General features: G+C 45.2%; 1 protein-coding gene across 5 annotated transcripts in view; it reads right to left on the reverse strand.

Annotated features, from left to right (window-relative positions):
• RNF157 (ring finger protein 157) overlaps positions 1 to 18,157 on the reverse strand; it is an 83,363-nt gene that overhangs the window by 24,658 nt on the left and 40,548 nt on the right. For all 5 annotated transcript variants that reach the window (XM_045489690.1, XM_045489688.1, XM_045489691.1 and 2 more), the window contains exon 3: positions 4,696 to 4,784. In XM_045489690.1, the coding sequence (XP_045345646.1) occupies positions 4,696 to 4,784 (89 nt within the window). The remainder of the gene's footprint in view (positions 1 to 4,695; positions 4,785 to 18,157) is intronic.

The raw sequence follows: 18,157 nt of genomic DNA on the forward strand, positions 1-18,157 counted from the left end.
ATCCTCCAGCGTCTAGCACCGCCTCAAGAAGCCATTCCAACTGCTGGCCCTTTTCCCTCTGATATATAATCTCTGCCTTATCATACATTGAACTCAACACTCCAGTAGTCCTTTTTTTTTAATTTTTTCAAATGTTTATTTTTGAGAAAGAGAGAGACAGAACATGAGTGGGGGAAGGGCAGAGATGGGGAAACACAAAATCGGAAGCCGGATCCAGGTTCTGAGCTGTCAGCACAGAGCCTGACACGGGGCTTGAACCTGTGAATGGTGAGATCAAGACCTGAGCTGAAGTCAGACCCTTAATCGATTCAGCCACCCAGGCGCCCCTCCAGTGGTCCGTTCGATTCAGAAACTCATGCCCTCTGGTTCTGGGAAATTTTCTTAAATTAGTTATGCCATTAATGATGATTTCCTTCCTTCTATAGTCTCTGTTCTCTTCCTAGAACCATTATTGGATATGACACCTTCTAAACTGGCACTCTATGCTTTGGATCTTTCTTCTTCTATTTGCTGTATCTCAACCTTTTTGGCCCACTTTCTAGAAAATTTCAACTTTTCTTCCTCCATTCTATTGACATTTTCATTTCTGCTGTTTTTGAGTCTTGTTTATTTCCTAAATGGCCTGTCATTGCGTCCATGAAATAAGACAGCATCTACTGTCTCTGAGGCTACAGATGAGCTTTTTCTCTTCCTGCAGTTATTTCCACTTAGTTATATTTTTTCCTGTTGGTTTGTTTGGCCCCTATATTTTGTATTTTTTTAATGTTTATTTATTTTTTTTTCTTAATTTTTTTTTCAACGTTTATTTATTTATTTATTTATTTATTTTTTTGAGACAGAGAGAGACAGAGCATGAACGGGGGAGGGGCAGAGAGAGAGGGAGACACAGAATCGGAAACAGGCTCCAGGCTCTGAGCCATCAGCCCAGAGCCCGACGCGGGGCTCGAACTCACGGACCGCGAGATCGCGACCTGGCTGAAGTCGGACGCTTAACCGACTGCGCCACCCAGGCACCCCAATGTTTATTTATTTTTGAGACAGAAACAGAGCATGAGTGGGGTAGGAGCAGAGCGAGAGAGAGACACAGAATCTGAGGCAGGTTCCAGGCTCCAAGCTGTCAGCACAGAGCCCGAGGCAGGGCTTGAACCCACCAACCGTGAGATCATGACCTGAGCCAAAGTCAGATGCCTAACTGACTGAGCCACCCAGGCGCCCCTCTTTTGTCTTTAAGTAGGCTCCACGCTGGATGTGGAGCCTAACTCAGGGCTTGAACTTAGGACCCTGAGATCAAGATTGGAGCTGAGTTCGAGAGTCGGACACTTAACCAACTGAGCCCCCCAGGCGCCCCTTGCCACCGTCTTTCATATTATAGGCACTCCCTATGCATCTAGGAATCTTTGGTTGTCTGCTCATATTTAAGAAATTAAATCTCCGGTTGGAACTCTGAATGCGTGGTGGGGTTTGGGGACCCTGGGCTTCCCCAGGGACCAATCCGGGTCTTTGGAGGAATCTCCAAGGCCAGTCTCTTTGGTCTTCCCATCTGGGAGGGTCCTGCTCCTCAGAGACAGTGTTCCTCTCTTTGGACCAGGGCCTGGCAGCCAGCATTCTGGGTGCAGACAGTGTTGGGTGGTGGGCAGGCTGGAGGGTTCAGCATCCACTGTGCCTAAATTCCCTTGACCCCCATCTTTAGCACTGAGTCCAACTTTCGCTGTCCCTGGGTCTCCCAAGTCCACAGGGTGTCTGTTTTAACTTTTCACTGAGAATCGCCTGCCAGCCTTCTGCCAGGGTGTGCAGAGGGCAGCTCTGGCTGTGTGGCAAAGAGAGGATCTGACCGCCTCTTGAGCAGGCTTCCCACCAATGCTCTTCATGTTAGCCTTGTACCTCGATATCCAGAGGTCCTGGTGCTGCCATTTCCTGAGCCTTTGGTGGGGGGGGGGGGGGGTCACAGTTCCACTGGGTGATTCTCAGCTTTTCCTTCGGCTCACTTGGGATCCTGATTTCACAGGCCTGCTGCATTATTTAACTCTTACCATTTGTCCCAGCCTCTAAACCGAGAGGTTTAGTTTTTGCAGTTACTCCTCTCCCATTCCCCCACTTCTTCTGGATTTATGCTTTTTAAAATTCCTTTTTTTATTAAAAAAAAAGTTAACGTTTATTTTTGAGAGACAGAGTGCAAGCAGGGGAGGGGCAGGGGGAGAGGGAGACACAGAATCTGAAGCAGGCTCCAGGCTCCGAGCTGTCAGCACAGAGCTCGATGCGGGGCTCGAACTCACAAACCGCAAGATCATGACCTGAGCCGAAGTCAGACGCTTGACCGACTGAGCCACCCAGGCGCCCCAGGATTTATGCTTTTGAAAAAAATGTTTATTTATTTATTCTGAGAGGGAAAGAGAGAGCATGAGCAGGGATGGGGCAGAGAGAGAGTCAAAGAGAAGGAATCCCAAGCAGGCTCTGCACTGTCAGCACAGAGCCCATGCGGGGCTCCATCCCACAAACCGTGAGATCATGACTTGAGCTGAAACCAAGAGTCAGAAGCTTAACGGACTGAGCCACCCAGGCGCCACTGGATTTATGCTTTTGAAAATACACTTATTAGTGGGTTTTGACAGAAAGCGAAAGATGTTGAATCCTCCATTTTTACCTGGAAATCTGTGAATCAGTATTTACCCTATTCTCATAATCTCAGAAAAACAGACCCAAAACACCCTTCACCTTAATATTTATTGAACAGCAGGTGTTTTCTTCCTATTATCTTGCTGAATTCTGACAAGAGCCATTAAAGGTAAAGTGTGGTGTCGCTCTCTACGTTACGGGACGGACGGGAAAGGACTTATAGGGTGAGAGAAAGAGGAGAGAGCGGCCGACAGCCGCTGGCTCCCGAGGGCTCACGGGCCGCGATCCACTCTGCTGCGGCGGGAGCTGCCCCACGGAGGGTGAGCACCCGCCTGCAGGCTGCTCCGCGCACAGAGCAAGCACCTCCTTGGCTGCCTGGTCCCCAGAGTTGACTCCAGGGCTGGGGAAATCGCTGGGGAAGCAGTCAGAACTTCAGGGACAAATGAAATACTGTATACAAATCAGGAGAGAAACACAGAAGTAAATTAGTGGTTGCATGGGGCGCCTGGGTGGCGCAGTCGGTCAAGCGTCCGACTTCAGCCAGGTCACGATCTCGCGGTCCGTGAGTTCGAGCCCCGCATCAGGCTCTGGGCTGATGGCTCAGAGCCTGGAGCCTGTTTCCGATTCTGTGTCTCCCTCTCTCTCTGCCCCTCCCCCGTTCATGCTCTGTCTCTCTCTGTCCCAAAAATGAATAAACGTTGAAAAAAAAAATTAAAAAAAAAAAAAAAATTAGTGGTTGCTTAGGCCTGAAAGAGGGGTTTCAGGGGAAATGTGGAGTCACCACCAGTGAGTTCAGGGTCTCTTTTGGAGGTGATGAAAATGTGCTAAAATTAGATGGTGGTGATGACTGCACAACCCTGAATATACTAAAAACCACTGAATTGCACACTTTAAATGGGCAAATTGTACAGCATATGAGTTACATCTTAAAAACAATGATCAGAAATAAAACTTCCTACTGCTAACAGGACTGACCTATACGGGCATAAAATGGACTCATGAGTCATCTTCCTTGTCCGTTCAGAAAAACCTGAGATCTGTGATTTGCCCTAGCCAAAGCTGTCTTCCCAGGGGACCAGTGGGCATCAGATTAGCATTGTACCTGGAGGGCAGCATCGGTGTAAAAATTACACTATCTTACGGACTGTACAGAGAAGGTAAATGTTGAAGATACTTAATAATGATGATGATGATTAGCCAACCAGACAAGGACACAAGCAGTTCCTCTGAGGAAGGACACATGAGATGAAGAATAAATTGAAAAGTAAATATAAGCAATAAAATAATGCTTTTATATTCCAACTGCAAATATCCCATTTTTTCACAAGCTTGCTGAGGTAGCTGCAAGATTCACTTTTTCCCCCTCAATAATTTTATTTATTTATTTATTTTGAGAGAGATAGAGGCGCCTGGGTGGCTCAGTCGGTTAAGTGTCCGACCGGCTCAGGTCATGATCTCACGGTTCATGGGTTTGAGCCCCACGTCGGCTTCTGTGCTCGCAGTTCAGAGCCTGGAGTCTGCTTCAGATTCTGGGTTTCCCTCTTTCTCTGCCCCTACCCCGCTTGTGCTCTGTCTCTTCCTCTCTCTCAAAAATAAATAAGCATTAAAAAAAAAAAACTAAGAGACAGCGAGCACGAGTGGGGTAGAGGAAGAGAGGGAGGGAGAGAGAATTCCAGACAGGCTCTTTGCTGTCAGGAGCTCAAACTCATGAACCACGAGATCATGATCTGAGCCGAGATAAGAGGCTCCGGACACTTAACTGACTGAGCCACCCAGGCGCTCCAATATATACATATATTTTTTTATCATAAAACAAGAATAAAGACTGCTTCTGGGAAAGGGGAAAGTCTTTCATAAACACAGACGCTCACATAAAGTTCTGAACAATCTGGATGCGGGAAGACCTAATCTACGTGGACAGGGGCTGCTCGATCACTGCCAGGGCAGTTCATATCCTTGAGGCCAGGGGAATGAGACTCTGGGTCTGGCAGCAAACTGCTCTGCTAGTCTCTTGAGAAGTGGGGGAGGGGAGCTGCTCCGCACCTAGAACCGGGCCTGAGCCCCGGCCCCAGGGGAACTTACTTTACAAGTCTTAGTGTGTCCTTTCGGATGTTGATCAGGCTTCTCAGAGTCTTCACAGGTTCTTGGGGAGGTGGGGCGGCGTAAGGAAACTGTCGGAAGCAAAGTGAGAAGGCAGCATGTTTATAGAGACCAGTCACTGTCCCCGGCTGGTACACAGCTTCAAGGCTGTCAAACAACAGCTTTGGGAGGTGAGATGGGAAGGCGCCACTCTCCTAACTAAGTGAGGACACCCAGACCTGACATGTTAAGCGAACTTGCCCAAGGTCACAGCTAGTGGTAGAACGGGGATTCGATTTGGCGTCAAAAGGGCGAGATTTCTCTGCTTTTTCCATTAGATGCAGCTCATTTGAGTCAGGATTCAAAATGTGAGTAACTAATAAAAACTCTCACTGAAGTTCCAAATACCAAAGGACATACTGTGGCCGAGTTAATCACAAAAGGCTTTTCCATCTGACCTAAGACGACAGGGAGCCAGACCTGCGAGGTTTTTCCCTCAGTGAAGCCACATGGTGTCTTCAGGATTTAGGGACCGTAAATAAAAGAGAAGCCCATCCTGTGTACAGAGCTGAGGCTGCAAACAGTGAAGAACAAATTTTCCCTGCAGCTGGTTATATAAAGCAGACTCCTTTAAAATGTGAGCCAAGAGCTATTTTGGGGTCCTAAGAGGTCTGTGCTTGCCTGTCATTTACCTTACGCTTTCACTCTTGCCCCATTTAGAGGGCTGGATTTGGAGTTCTGTATGATGATAATGTGATAAGAAAGGGAAAACAGGAGAAACGTTAAGCGAGACTTGCTTTCAGACAGTTAAGAATGACTGTTCTAGTGTTACCTGGACAATATACGTTTTTTTACATATAATTCACAGAAAACCCACCAGTCTCTGTAGCTTGGCCAAACTGTGGTACTCCTAACAGTCTACCTCCTAGTGCTGGGATCAGAAAATAGGATACCCACATTATACTCTAATTGTGCCTTCACAGGTTTTTGCTGAATGTGGCTCTTTTTCTTGGGAAACGTAATTTAACCCGCGGTACGTGTGATTTTATGTATTCAGTATGACTGCTGATAATTCACTTGTATGAAATGGGACCCTTAAGAAAATACATTCAGTCTACAATCATGCGCCTTCAGATTACCCACCTTGTGGGTGGTTAGATAGCAACATTTTAGTTTTTCATGGATACGTTAAACATGTATTCTTTTAAAATACAGGGTGGTTGGCTTTTCTAATTATAAAGCAATACGTGTTCAAGCAGAAAATCTGAAAAACACACAAAAACTACAAAATCAGCCATAATTTCAGCACTCAGCAACACCAAAGTTAACACTGCAGAATATGTCTCTCCAGACAGGCATCTATCCCCTCACTCATCCATCGGTCCATCTCTCTGTCTACTTACCCACCCATCTCTGTATCTCTGCACTGTTTCTGTGCAGAGATATCTGTGCAGCCGTGCCCACTAATTTTTTCCGTTTTTCATTTAGAAAGATGCGGTAACCCTAACCCTAACCCTAACCCTATAGACTTTTAAAGTCTATAATCAATCTGCCATTGTGACTACACACATCAGAGACAGCACCGTACTTTCTTTGACCAATTCCATATTATTCAATGCTTTCCATTGGCTTTACTTTTTCTTCTTCTTCCTTTATTTTTTGTTTTTGCCGATACAAATGTTGTGGTGAGTGCCTTGTCCCTACATTGCTGCATGCTTGTTTGATTACTTCTTTAGGACAAATTCCTAGAAGTGGAATTAGTGCATCAAAGAGTAAGCATATTTTGAAGACTTTAAAAAATATTTTGCCAAATTGTTTTCCAGAAAGCTGATTCCAATTTTGCTCTCCCACTGGCAGCGTATGAGGGGGCTTTTCTATAGGAAAGCTTCAATTCTAGTTCAGATCCTATCTGTGGCCTGTTCCCCTCCCCCCCCCCCCCCCACTTCCCTAGGCTGTCACACTAAAGGAATTTAAAACAATTTTAAAACAAGCTTAAGCAAAAAGTAATTAGGCGAGAAAATCCGACACAAGTGCTAGTCTATTCTAAAGCCAAAATAAATGACTTTGGGATTAAAATTTTTTTCTGGAGTAGCAAAGTTAATCATATTCATTTGCACAGGTACTTGGGAGTTATCCATAACTCCTGAGTTTAAAAAAAAGAAAAAAAAGGCGATTCTTCCTTCTTTCTTCACTGCTTACCCTCTATACCCCCAAAAAAAGAAAAACAAAAGGAAAGTGAAAAAGAAAAACTAGTGCTCTCCGTCCTCCACCTCGAATAATCCCTGAGCCTCAATTCTCGGTCATAAAGGTACTGACCTCAGAGGTTTTGTCCATCAGTCCCTGACCAGACCAAACTTAATTCTTTGTCCACTAGTCTTTACCTAAACCCTGTCTTCGTTATGAAAAGTGAAGCAGAATCCCAGAAAATGCACTTAGGCGTCCTTCGTGAGGCTGTTCAGTTGATGTACTCCAGGATGATGCCTGAGGAACAGGAAGGCATTCCATACGCCCATCTTGAGCTTGAGGCAAGAAGTCAGGACATGCCCTGCAGAGGCTCGACAGTCTTCCTCCCTCGGTGGGCCTGGTGGCATGCTTTGTCCAAGACAGGAAAGGCCATTTCTTCCCACTGACTGGGCTAACTGTGCCAGGGTACTTGTATCTAGTGGTCTTCCTTGTCACCACTCACTCCCGAACTCAATGGATGGTTAGAGTGGATCCTGAGTCTACGATGTGCCAGGATCATGCTGGGTTCTTTGGATATTTTGTTTTTCATTTTACTTTACTTGTGGTAAAATACACATAACATGAAAACTTTCACCTTCACCATTCTAAGTACACGGTTTGGTGGCCTCAAGTACATTCACATGCCGTGCTTCCATCGCCACCATCCGTCCCCAGTTTAAATACATTTTTAGGGGCGCCTGGGTGGCGCAGTCGGTTAAGCGTCCGACTTCAGCCAGGTCACGATCTCGCGGTCCGTGAGTTCGAGGCCCGCGTCGGGCTCTGGGCTGATGGCTCAGAGCCTGGAGCCTGTTTCCGATTCTGTGTCTCCCTCTCTCTCTGCCCCTCCCCCGTTCATGCTCTGTTTCTCTCTGTCCCAAAAATAAATAAACGTTGAAAAAAAAAAAATTAAAAAAAAAAAAAAAATAAAATAAATACATTTTTATTCAATAGGCTCAACACTGGGAGACGTGTTTGCCATGCACACCAGATTGTAAAGTCCCGGAGGAACTCAAAAATTATGCCGGTTGATGGGATAAATGAAGAAAGTCAGTATTAACATCCTCACTTTGCAGATAAAGAAACTGAGATTCAAAAGATTGTATGATGACTGAAGATCCAGGCCTAATAGCAGAATCAGGATTTGAACCCAGAACCAAGAGTTCTGGTTCTTTCTCTTGTAGCTGCCTCAGCTAGTGCAGGGCAAGTCTATGGGTTGTTCTGATCCCGGGAGTATTCTAGGAACCTGAGCAGAGTGTAGAGAGCCTGACAGTTAAACACTCATTGCAGAAGGTACCGCATCCTGTTCAGGTTCTGCAAGTTATAGTCGAAACGCTGGATTACGTCCTTACGCTTACTTAGCCAGCAGTACATACAAAAGCATACCTAATGCCATACTCCTTTTAAATTCTAACAGGAGTATCTAAGGTCTTCTCAGAGAAAAGCTTTCTTGGAGCACAGCATGACAAACTCCTTTTGTTTGTAAGATCTAACAGCACCTGCAGGAGACACAAATGTACATTCAGGGTATGGCGGCCACAGCAGAGGCAGTCACTGCTCCTCTCCTGCCCGAGGTGCTCAGACGCATGGCACTGAGAGATATTTCTAGAGCACAGTGGGTTCCTCTAAACTATTTTCAAAGCACAAAGACGGGTACCCATCCATTCAATACTCTCGCTTCATCCTGAGTACTCCGTGCTAGGCCTGGGATTCAATGAGGGACCCGGCACACCTTTCCTGGTCCTGCTTGTAAGGGGCCCAGAGCTGTGACAGCTTTTGCTGGGCCACTGTGCTCACTGGCCTGCGGCTTCTGCACTGAAATAAGACCAAATCTCAGAATAATTTAAATCCCAAACACCTCATGTCCAGGATAGGAGTATGGTACAGGCTCAGCCAAATGAACCCTTTCAATGAGCCCCAGGGGACTGCCAATCAGGGTTCCCTGTGAATCCTGAGCAAGTTCCTCTTTGGCCTTTTATCCTGGTGTTCATCAGTTTCCTTTTACGTTAGCCTTACGCTGGCCAAGTGCCACCTAGTGACCAAATGTGGAACTGCCAGTTTAGACTCAACAGAAGCAGGAGTTGCTGGGTGTGTGAGTGTGTGTGTGTGTGTGTGTGTGTATACGTACAAAGTATACACACGTATATATGTGTGTGTGTATCAACCATATATCCTAGACTTCTAAACCATTCTAATTTTCAAGTATTTTGTTAAACCACCCCAACGGATGCACACATTTGTCGTAGAAAATATGGTCACAAGGCATATAAGGTAATAGAATATCTTATTTTACTTGTAAATTATAAGGCAATTCCCAGTAGTCTATAAAAAGGGCTATAGCCATTCATAAAAATAAGTAATTAACTTCAATAAAAAAGTTTTTAAGTACATAATTTGCTAACGTTTACTGTTAGATTTAGGCCTGATCAGATGCATACAGCCTCCCAGATTTGGCTGTGGGGGGGCTCCTTCAAGGTGGTTACTGTGTCCTTTGACATGCCCCCATTGTTTTCTGAGCACTTCCTTACTTTCTGGTACCACAAGATATTCCAGGTTAATCTTGTGTTTTTCTCTGATCCCCGGAATTGTTCCAAGGGGCCCTGGGGTTCTTTGAGAGAAGTCTACCTCATGCCATGACTTAGTCACTAATCGTTCACTAATGAACACTTGGTCTGTTTCTAGTTTTCACTATTACAGTGATGCCATGAACATTCCTTGGAAGGAATCTTAATAGAAAAAAGAAAAAAATTGGGAAGAAAAAAGGTGGGGGAGAAAAGCAAATTAAAATGCACTAATGCAGTTTTTATTTAGGAAAGCAAAGGCCCCAAATGCCAAAAACCTGCTTCCAAAGAGAGAGGATATTATTTTAGCCAATCTTCTATGATTAAAATAGAAAAGAACTCATTTAATATATTAGCAGTCTTGTAATATTTGTACTAAAGGATCAAGTAATAGTTACTATGGAAACCGACATCTGGGGTCAGACGAATAACTCCTTTACAGCACTACAGAAACCCTGTCTTTTATAGATTTTTTGGATTTTTATATGTAAATGTCACCTCCTTTTTATTTGATGTCTGCTTATGTTCTCAGCTTTCGCTATTTCCCCTCTTCTCAGATGTGTAGTGTGTCCTAGACTCACCAGTGGGTATTTTTAGAATTGCGATGCTTTAGAACATTTTCTTAGATCGGTGTCAGGGGAGAACAGTTTAGTCTCGGCTTGAGTGCTCTGAAATGAATTTGCCTATTTACCAGCTGCAGCGCTGAGACAGACTGTATTGTCCCTGCTATAGACCAGAGCATCAAATAAGCTATATTCACAACTGTTAAAAACCCCTTTTCACGAATCTCCCATCCAACCCTCGTGGGGAGTCAATCACCGGTGTAGAAAGACTGGCGATCACAAAGCTGACAACGTACAAGACACTCTTTTCGCTTATATCAGAAATGTGAGGGACACACCAAGAGGGTGTCACACGATGACCTTAACACAAAGATGCTCTGTGTTCAGGGTTGGTTACCAAAGGAATCAGTCCAAGAAGGCAGCCTATTTATAGTCCGGTAACTCTTTTGCAAGGTCTCCTGGCAGGAAGCACACAGGACCAATGGCATGGCCATGTGACATCACATCTTATGTTGACCTTTCCCAAAATATTTAAACCCTAGTATGAGTGTGCCCAATTAACCAAGTCTCTCCAATCCCTCTAACCGGTGATAAGAAAAACATGGAAAATCCACTGCAGAGTAAAGCATCCACCATGAAACCACACGGATGTAGGTCAGTGACCATTGCTATGTACTGCTTTGGTGACAAATGAAACCTACTCGACTTTCAGTTCCCCACTGACAGAAAGCCCTCGCCAAAACCAGGCCCCTTCCCGGGAAGGATCAGGATAAAGCACAACCCAATCCTACTGTGCTCCTAAAATAAAAGTACCTTCCTGAGGATGAGCTGTTTTTAGATATATAGGGTTTTGCCTAACGCCAGCTCATTTTAAGGGGGGTTAAAAGGGAAGTAGTAGTGCTTTCATTAAAGCAGACACAGTCATCTTTTCCCTCCAGGCAAGTTGGTAAATAATGACTAATGGCCAGAGAAACTACTTTCAGACAAGCACTCCATTCCAGACGCCTGACTTCCGGATTGCATCTGGTCAGAAGACTCATAACCCAGCTCACAAATAAGAATCCACTTGTAAGCAAGAGATTTTGAGATGCCTGACACTGTATGTGAAGAATGTGTCCAAAGAGGCAAGCAGCAGTATTAGCTGAAATAGGTATTTTGGGGTATTTCTCCCCCAATGAAGCATATGAACGCTCTAATGCCACCAAATGCTAGTTTTCTGGTCATTTTTTAAAAATGTTTACTTCCTTATTTTTAGAGACAGCATGTGCACGTGGGCAAGAGGCAGAGAGAGAGGGAGACAGAATCCCAAGCAGGCTCCTCACTGTCAGCACAGAGCCTGATGCGGGGCTTAAACTCCCCAATTGTGAGATCATGACCTGAGCCGAACTTGGGACGCTTAACGGACTGAGCCACCCAGGCTCCTCGTTTTCCAGTCATTTTGAAACAGGCATTTTCAAGAGGCCAATCCCTAAGAAGGGCAAGAGGAACAAAGCCTTCCTCGTTCCATATTTCAAAAAACAAAAAACTGGGGCGCCTGGGTGGCTCAGTTAGTTAAGTGTCTGACTGTGGCTCAGGTCATGATCTCATGTTTCTTGAGTTCGAGCCCTGCATCAGACTCTCTGCTGTCAGTGTGGAGCCTGCTTCGGATCCTCTGTCCCCCTCTCTCTCTGCCCCTCCCCCGTGCTCTCTCTCAAATAAATAAATAAATGAATGAATGAATAAAAAATAAACATAAAAAAAAAAAGCAAAACCAAAAAACTGTAAACTGCTCTGCTGTCTTTCTGTGCCCCCACTGAAATATACTGACTCTAAAACTATATAAATGAGGTCCAAGGTTAATCACAAGAGTTGTCAAGTCTCTTCTCACATTCCTGGAAAGAAAATATGCTCTTGCTTGAAAAAATAACAGTATGAAATACGGAAATAGTTAAGTTTATAAGCCAATCAGTTACAGGATTCTCATCCCTGGTGCGGTCTGGAGACTTTGGCGAGGCTATCTATTCACAGATATAGCCCTAGGAAGAACGCCATTACTCTGAATCGGTGACCCTAATGAGATTTTATTTTCTTTAGCTAACCACAAGATATGGAAACCCCATATAATTCGAACAAAATAGCATGCAATAAAAATCTATAGCTCATGTCTGATGGTTTTAATTTGTAAGTTATTAACATTACGATCTGTAGTCTGCAGCTAATTTGACAAGGTGAAGAGCTCCATGTTGCCCTGCTAAAGTTCCAAAAGTTGTGAGAGCTCGGATTATTCTTCAGTCACTCCTTAGTAGCAGTGAATACCCAAGGTTCCATGACCCAACTGAACTACTTTATTTGGCTCATGTGAAAGTCTAAGCTCATTTAAGTACTGTATATAGTGAAATCTAGCAGCTAGGACTGTAACTATTGTCCTGGATGGTGAGTCTCGGAGACAAAATGCACATATTACAATAAACCATGTTCAGAGTCCGGCCTAAAGTTCGATTTTTGTCACTGGCTTCCCTCTCTTCGTGGGATCCGTCCCCGTCCCTTCCTTGGCCTCCTACCAGAGATCTCTGCACCTCTCCGTGTCTGTCATCTCTCAGCCTGTTCTTGCAAATCTCCACTTCTTCAGCCGCATGCTTTAACGTTTCCAATTTTCCTATTCCCAGCAACCGTGTCTCTATGGCTCTCCCTCTTTTTACCGATTTCCTGCATGCTGTGAAGACCCTGAGCTTCTGATTGTATTTCAGGGCTTGTCAGAGGTGATTCCAGTTCATCAAGAATAAATAGGTGGCCTAGTGTTAACCAAAAGCTTCCTGAGACTAAAGACGGCCAAGTTCCAAGTTGAACCATGGTGAGACACAAAGATGGATACAATGGATAATAATTCCCCAAGAAGCACTACACCATCGCATCCCCTAACGCCACGAATCTGACTCCTAGGCTTGTAATTCGCGGCCATGAACACAGAGATCCTTTAAGCGCCGGATAATAATCTGTTCGGAAAGCACGGCCCCATAATTAAGTGGGCAGTCAAACGTACAGCAAGAGGATTTAGTGGCTGGCTAACAAATAAATTATGGAAAAGGAAAGGCGTATAGTGGGTAAACCTGACAGATCCCACTTGGACCAAGTGATCAAGGCCACCATCGCCAGTAGTAAGTCATGAGCTATCAGGTACCTCTGAGGTGATGTGATCAGAGGAGCACTTCCCTCTGTGGTACTCTTGCCCCAAATCTGCAGCCTTGGTCTAATTACCAGAAAACCCAAACCAAGGAAAGTTCTAGAGAATATCTAACGGTACATCTCAAAATTGTCACGGTCGTGAGAAATAAGGAAACACTAAGACGCTGTCACAGATGAGAGGTGACAACCAAAGGTGATGTGGGATCCCGGATTAGATTTGGGAACGGAAAAGAGACATGGAAAAACTGGGGTGGTCCTAATAAAGTCTGTAGGGTTTTTTGTTTTGTGTTTTTTTTATGTGTGTGAAAAGAAAGCTGGGTAAAGTCTGTAGTTTAAAATAGTAATGTACCTATGCTAACTTTTAGTTGGGATAAATGTACCGTGGTGTGTAAGAGGTTAACAGTAGCAGAAGCTGGAGGAAGGGAATTCTCCACTACCTTTACAATTCTTCTGTAAACATAAAATTATTTCTTAAACAAATGTTTATTTTTGAGAGAGCGAGTGGGGGAGAGACAGGCAGAGAGAGGAAGAGACAGAGGATCCCAAGCCGGCTCCACACTGACGGCACCAAGCCCAGGGCGGGGCTTGAACTCACGAACCGTACGATTATGACCTGAGCCAAAGTCGGACACGGAACCGACTAAGCCACCCAGACGCCCCAGGATAAAATTATTTTTTTTAAATAAGTTCAGGTGGCACCTGGGTGGCTCAGTCAGTTAAGCCTCTGCCTTCAGCTCAGGTCATGATCTCACGGTTTGAGTTTGAGCCCCACATCAGGGTCTCTGCTGTCAGTGTAGAGCCTGCTTTGGATCCTCTGTCCCCTTCTTTCTCAGTCCCTCCTCCGCTCATGTGCGCATGTGCGCTCTCTCTCTCTCTCTCTCTCTCTCTCTCTCTCTCTCTCTCAAATAAATAAATAAATAAACACACAAATGGAAAGCAGAGGATCTCAAAGTGGAAGGTGCAGGTCCTGGCTCGTGTACTACTGGTTGTGTACTTTCAGATAAATCACTGTACTTTACTTAAGTAAGTCTCCATCCCTCACCAGTAAAATATGCCTCACAATTTGTGACATTAAAGGCTGTATTCATCAAGGGCAGATTAGGAAAACAGAAACCACACTGGTTACTTTAACAGAGAGAATCTATTCTAAGGCACGGGTTAAACAGGCACTGGAGAACTAAAACACGAGAAGGGGACCCTGAGCTGACAGAGGGTGACCTCAGGAAGCAGCTACCTCCCCTAAGGGCTGGGAGAACAGAGGAGAGAGTGGGGGTGATCAGATCCCAGAGGCCCTGTGAAGCTGGGCTCAGACTCCTTCTTCTTTTTGGATATAGCTGACAGAAAGAAATTGAAGATGACACAGACTGCAAGACAGATATCCCATGCTCATGGATTGGAAGAATTAATATCGTCAAAAAGTCCACGTTACCCAAAGCAATCTGCAGATTCAACGCAATCCCTACTAGACTTTTGAGGTGGGCCCTTCTCTTCCTCCAGCCCTTCCAGCGCTCCCTGTTGGTAGAGCCTGGCAGGGAGCAGCGGGCAACGGAGAAACAGGACCCCTGGACGCCAGTCCCAGCCTCTGGGGTGGTTAGGGGCCAGGAGACAATAGCTTAGCTATTAACTGTGAGATAGTTTTGTAGACAGTAAACTCTGCCCACAGGTATTTATTATTATCATTACTTCTATGAAGTGCTTAGGCTCACTGCGTGTTCTCTTTCTTTTTTTTTTATTTTTTTTATTTTTTATTTTCAACGTTTATTTATTTTTGGGACAGAGAGAGACAGAGCATGAACGGGGGAGGGGCAGAGAGAGAGGGAGACACAGAATCGGAAACAGGCTCCAGGCTCTGAGCCATCAGCCCAGAGCCCGACGCGGGGCTCGAACTCACGGACCGCGAGATCGTGACCTGGCTGAAGTCGGACGCTTAACCGACTGCGCCACCCAGGCGCCCCATCTTTCTTTTAAAAAATATTATTTATTTTGGGGGGCGCCTGGGTGGCTCAGTCGGTTGAGTGTCCGACTTCGGCTCAGGTCATGGTCTCGTGGTTCGTGAGTTCAAGCCCCGCACCAGGTTCTGTGCTGACGGCTCGGAGCCCGGAGGCTGCTTCGGATTCTGTGTCTCCCTCTCTCTCTGCCCCTCCCCTGCTGGTGCTCTCTTTTTCTCTCTCCAAAATAAATAAACATTAAAAAACATTAATAAACATTAAATAAATACTATGTTTTATTTTTAAGGCTGACGATATACACTGCTAGTGTTTATAGCATTTAACATTTTAGTGAGTAGAACATATGGCTAGGAACTACATTCTATTCTATTCTTAGAGCAACCTTTACTGCAAACCTTGCTTATCAGTGTTCCTTCTATAGATAAAGCCTATGTCTGACTGACTTCTGTAATAATCAGGGCTATTTTATGTGATTGACCTGGTAGGCCGCTTGAGAGAATGCAGAGAGCGTGCTCCTTAGGGATGCTGGTATGTACGTGTAACCAACTGTTGTTTGACTCAGAAGCCTTTGACTTTTATAGAATTTGTGGAACAGCTTCATGACAAAATAAGGCCACTATGCATCCCTTTAAAAGCTGAAAAAATCAACCAAATTTTTCTTTGAAATACAACAACAAGAAGCATAGTTTCCCGTAAGGTGGGGTGGACGATGACAACAGGAAACAGAGGTGAGAGTGTGTACGCTTGGCTTCAGTAGGTTTCAAAGAAATTTCGAGGAAATTCCTCCAACACAGAGGCTTTAGTTTCACTGCCGAATACCACAGCAGTTCTTAGCACTCTGGTTTGTCAAGAAACGGCATTAAACAACAAACCACAAGTTCGAGCGCTTTAGTGGCACTTTCCAAGTCCGCAACGCTGATGTCATAAAGCGCCTTTCTCAGGGCTTCTGTGAAACTGTACAATTCACGATCACGTCCTCTCTGTGTGGTCTGTGTCTGCTCTTCCTGCGAGATTATAAACTGGAGGGAGAAATCCATGTTAGAGTTGTCTTTGTATGGCCCAGAGTGATTAGACCAGAACACGGACAAGACAGGAGGAGGGATCTGTAGAACGAATACAAGAGAGAGATCTTCAGAAAAGCATGTGTCCACGGTGGCTCTCAGGATTCTGAACATTTGCCCCTCAGGCTACGTGGCAGGCTGGCACAAACGGTGTTCACAAAATAACTGGACAACGCGCACGGCCACGTGTTTTTTAAAAAAGGTTTGTGGGGCAACGTTTATTAAGTTTAATGAGGCGTTAAGACCCTCCGGTCCTGCCAGTGAACTGTGTGCAAGACTGGAGAAGGAAAATGAAATTATTTAACGAACTGATGGCAACACCAGGAGCTGGGAGACCCGGTTTCGTGCCTCGGTTCTCGCACTTATTGATAAGTGAGACCTCGGGTGAGTAATTTATCGTCTCGGCCTCAGTTTCCTCGTCTGTAAAATGGGATTTACAGCCCTGTCCATCTCCTAGGGCGATTAAAATCAAATAAGAAATGTTTTAAAAATCATACAGTGCTATGAAAATACTGGTGATCATTAGCGATCACTGTTAGTGATAATACTGTCTCTTCTTTAAAGAATTCTACCTGTGATACAATTGTGGACACAGGCATACTTCGGAGAGATTGTGGGTTCGGGTCCAGAATGCTGCAATAAAGCAAGTCAAACGAATATTTTGGTTTCCCAGTGCATATAAAAATGATGTTCACACTATGCTGTAGTCTCTTAAACATGGAATAGCATTCTGTGTAAAAAAACAAAAACAAAAACAAATGATGTACATACCTTAATTTAAAAGTATTTTATTGCTAAAGAATGCTAACCATCTTCTGAGCTTTCGGTAAGTCATAATCACTTATCCCAGATCACCACAGCAAATATACTAATGGAAAAGTTTGGAATATTGTAAGAATTACCAAAATGTGACAGAGACATGAAGTGAACCAATGCTGTTGGAATGTGCTCGACGCAGGGTTGCCACAAACCTTCAATTTATTTATAAAAAACTCAACGTGTGCCAAGTGCAATAAAGAAGCACAATAAAACGAGGTACGCTTGTGCTTAGAAAAAAGAACGTACAGGGGCGCCTGGGTGGCGCAGTCGGTTAAGCGTCCGACTTCAGCCAGGTCACGATCTCGCGGTCCGTGAGTTCGAGCCCCGCGTCGGGCTCTGTGCTGACAGCTCAGAGCCTGGAGCCTGTTTCCGGTTCTGTGTCTCCCTCTCTCTCCGCCCCTCCCCCGCTCATGCTCTGTCTCTCTCTGTCCCAAAAATAAATAAACGTTGAAAAAAAAATTAAAAAAAAAAAAAGAAAAAAGAACGTACAAATGAAACGTCGGCAACTCAATCTCCCTCTCTTAACTGTGAATCCCGAAGCACTCGGAGTAAATACAGTTAGGATGCATCTCACTTTGTTGTGACCCAGGAGAATTATTCTAAATGTGCCACTTACTCTATTGGAATTCTAACTCCTGGGAAGAGCAAACTCCCAGGGAGGTACGGAAGTTCCTACCACAGTGACTGGTAGGCTCCTTGAGGTTCTCAGCTCGTGATTAGACGGAAATGGAAGAAGACACTGGCTAAAGTAAAATGAGAGTTAGGCAAGCTCTCCTCTTGCTGTGGCCCTGGCGGCCGAACACACAGGACTTCTGCAGCATGACCCCAAACAGTCATGAACCAATGAAGAAAACAAAGCACAGGTCTGGGACGAACAGATTCTGTCCTGCAGCGAGACACATGCACCCGTTGCTGGGGAGCTGGGATTAATGGCTGTGACCGAGGGCCGCCCGTGACCGAGGACTGCGCGTGACCGAGGGCCGCCCGTGACTGAGGGCTGACCGTGCAAAAGCCAGGCTGACCTCCCACCCCTCCCACCACCACACTGGGATCTGTGCCTCTCCATGGTGCCTGTCCACAAACAGGGGCTCCCTGAGCTACGTGGAGACCAGGCCTCAGAGAGAACGCTG

The sequence above is a fragment of the Leopardus geoffroyi genome, chromosome E1, assembly GCF_018350155.1.
Source record: "Leopardus geoffroyi isolate Oge1 chromosome E1, O.geoffroyi_Oge1_pat1.0, whole genome shotgun sequence".
NCBI classification, from domain to species: domain Eukaryota; kingdom Metazoa; phylum Chordata; class Mammalia; order Carnivora; family Felidae; genus Leopardus; species Leopardus geoffroyi.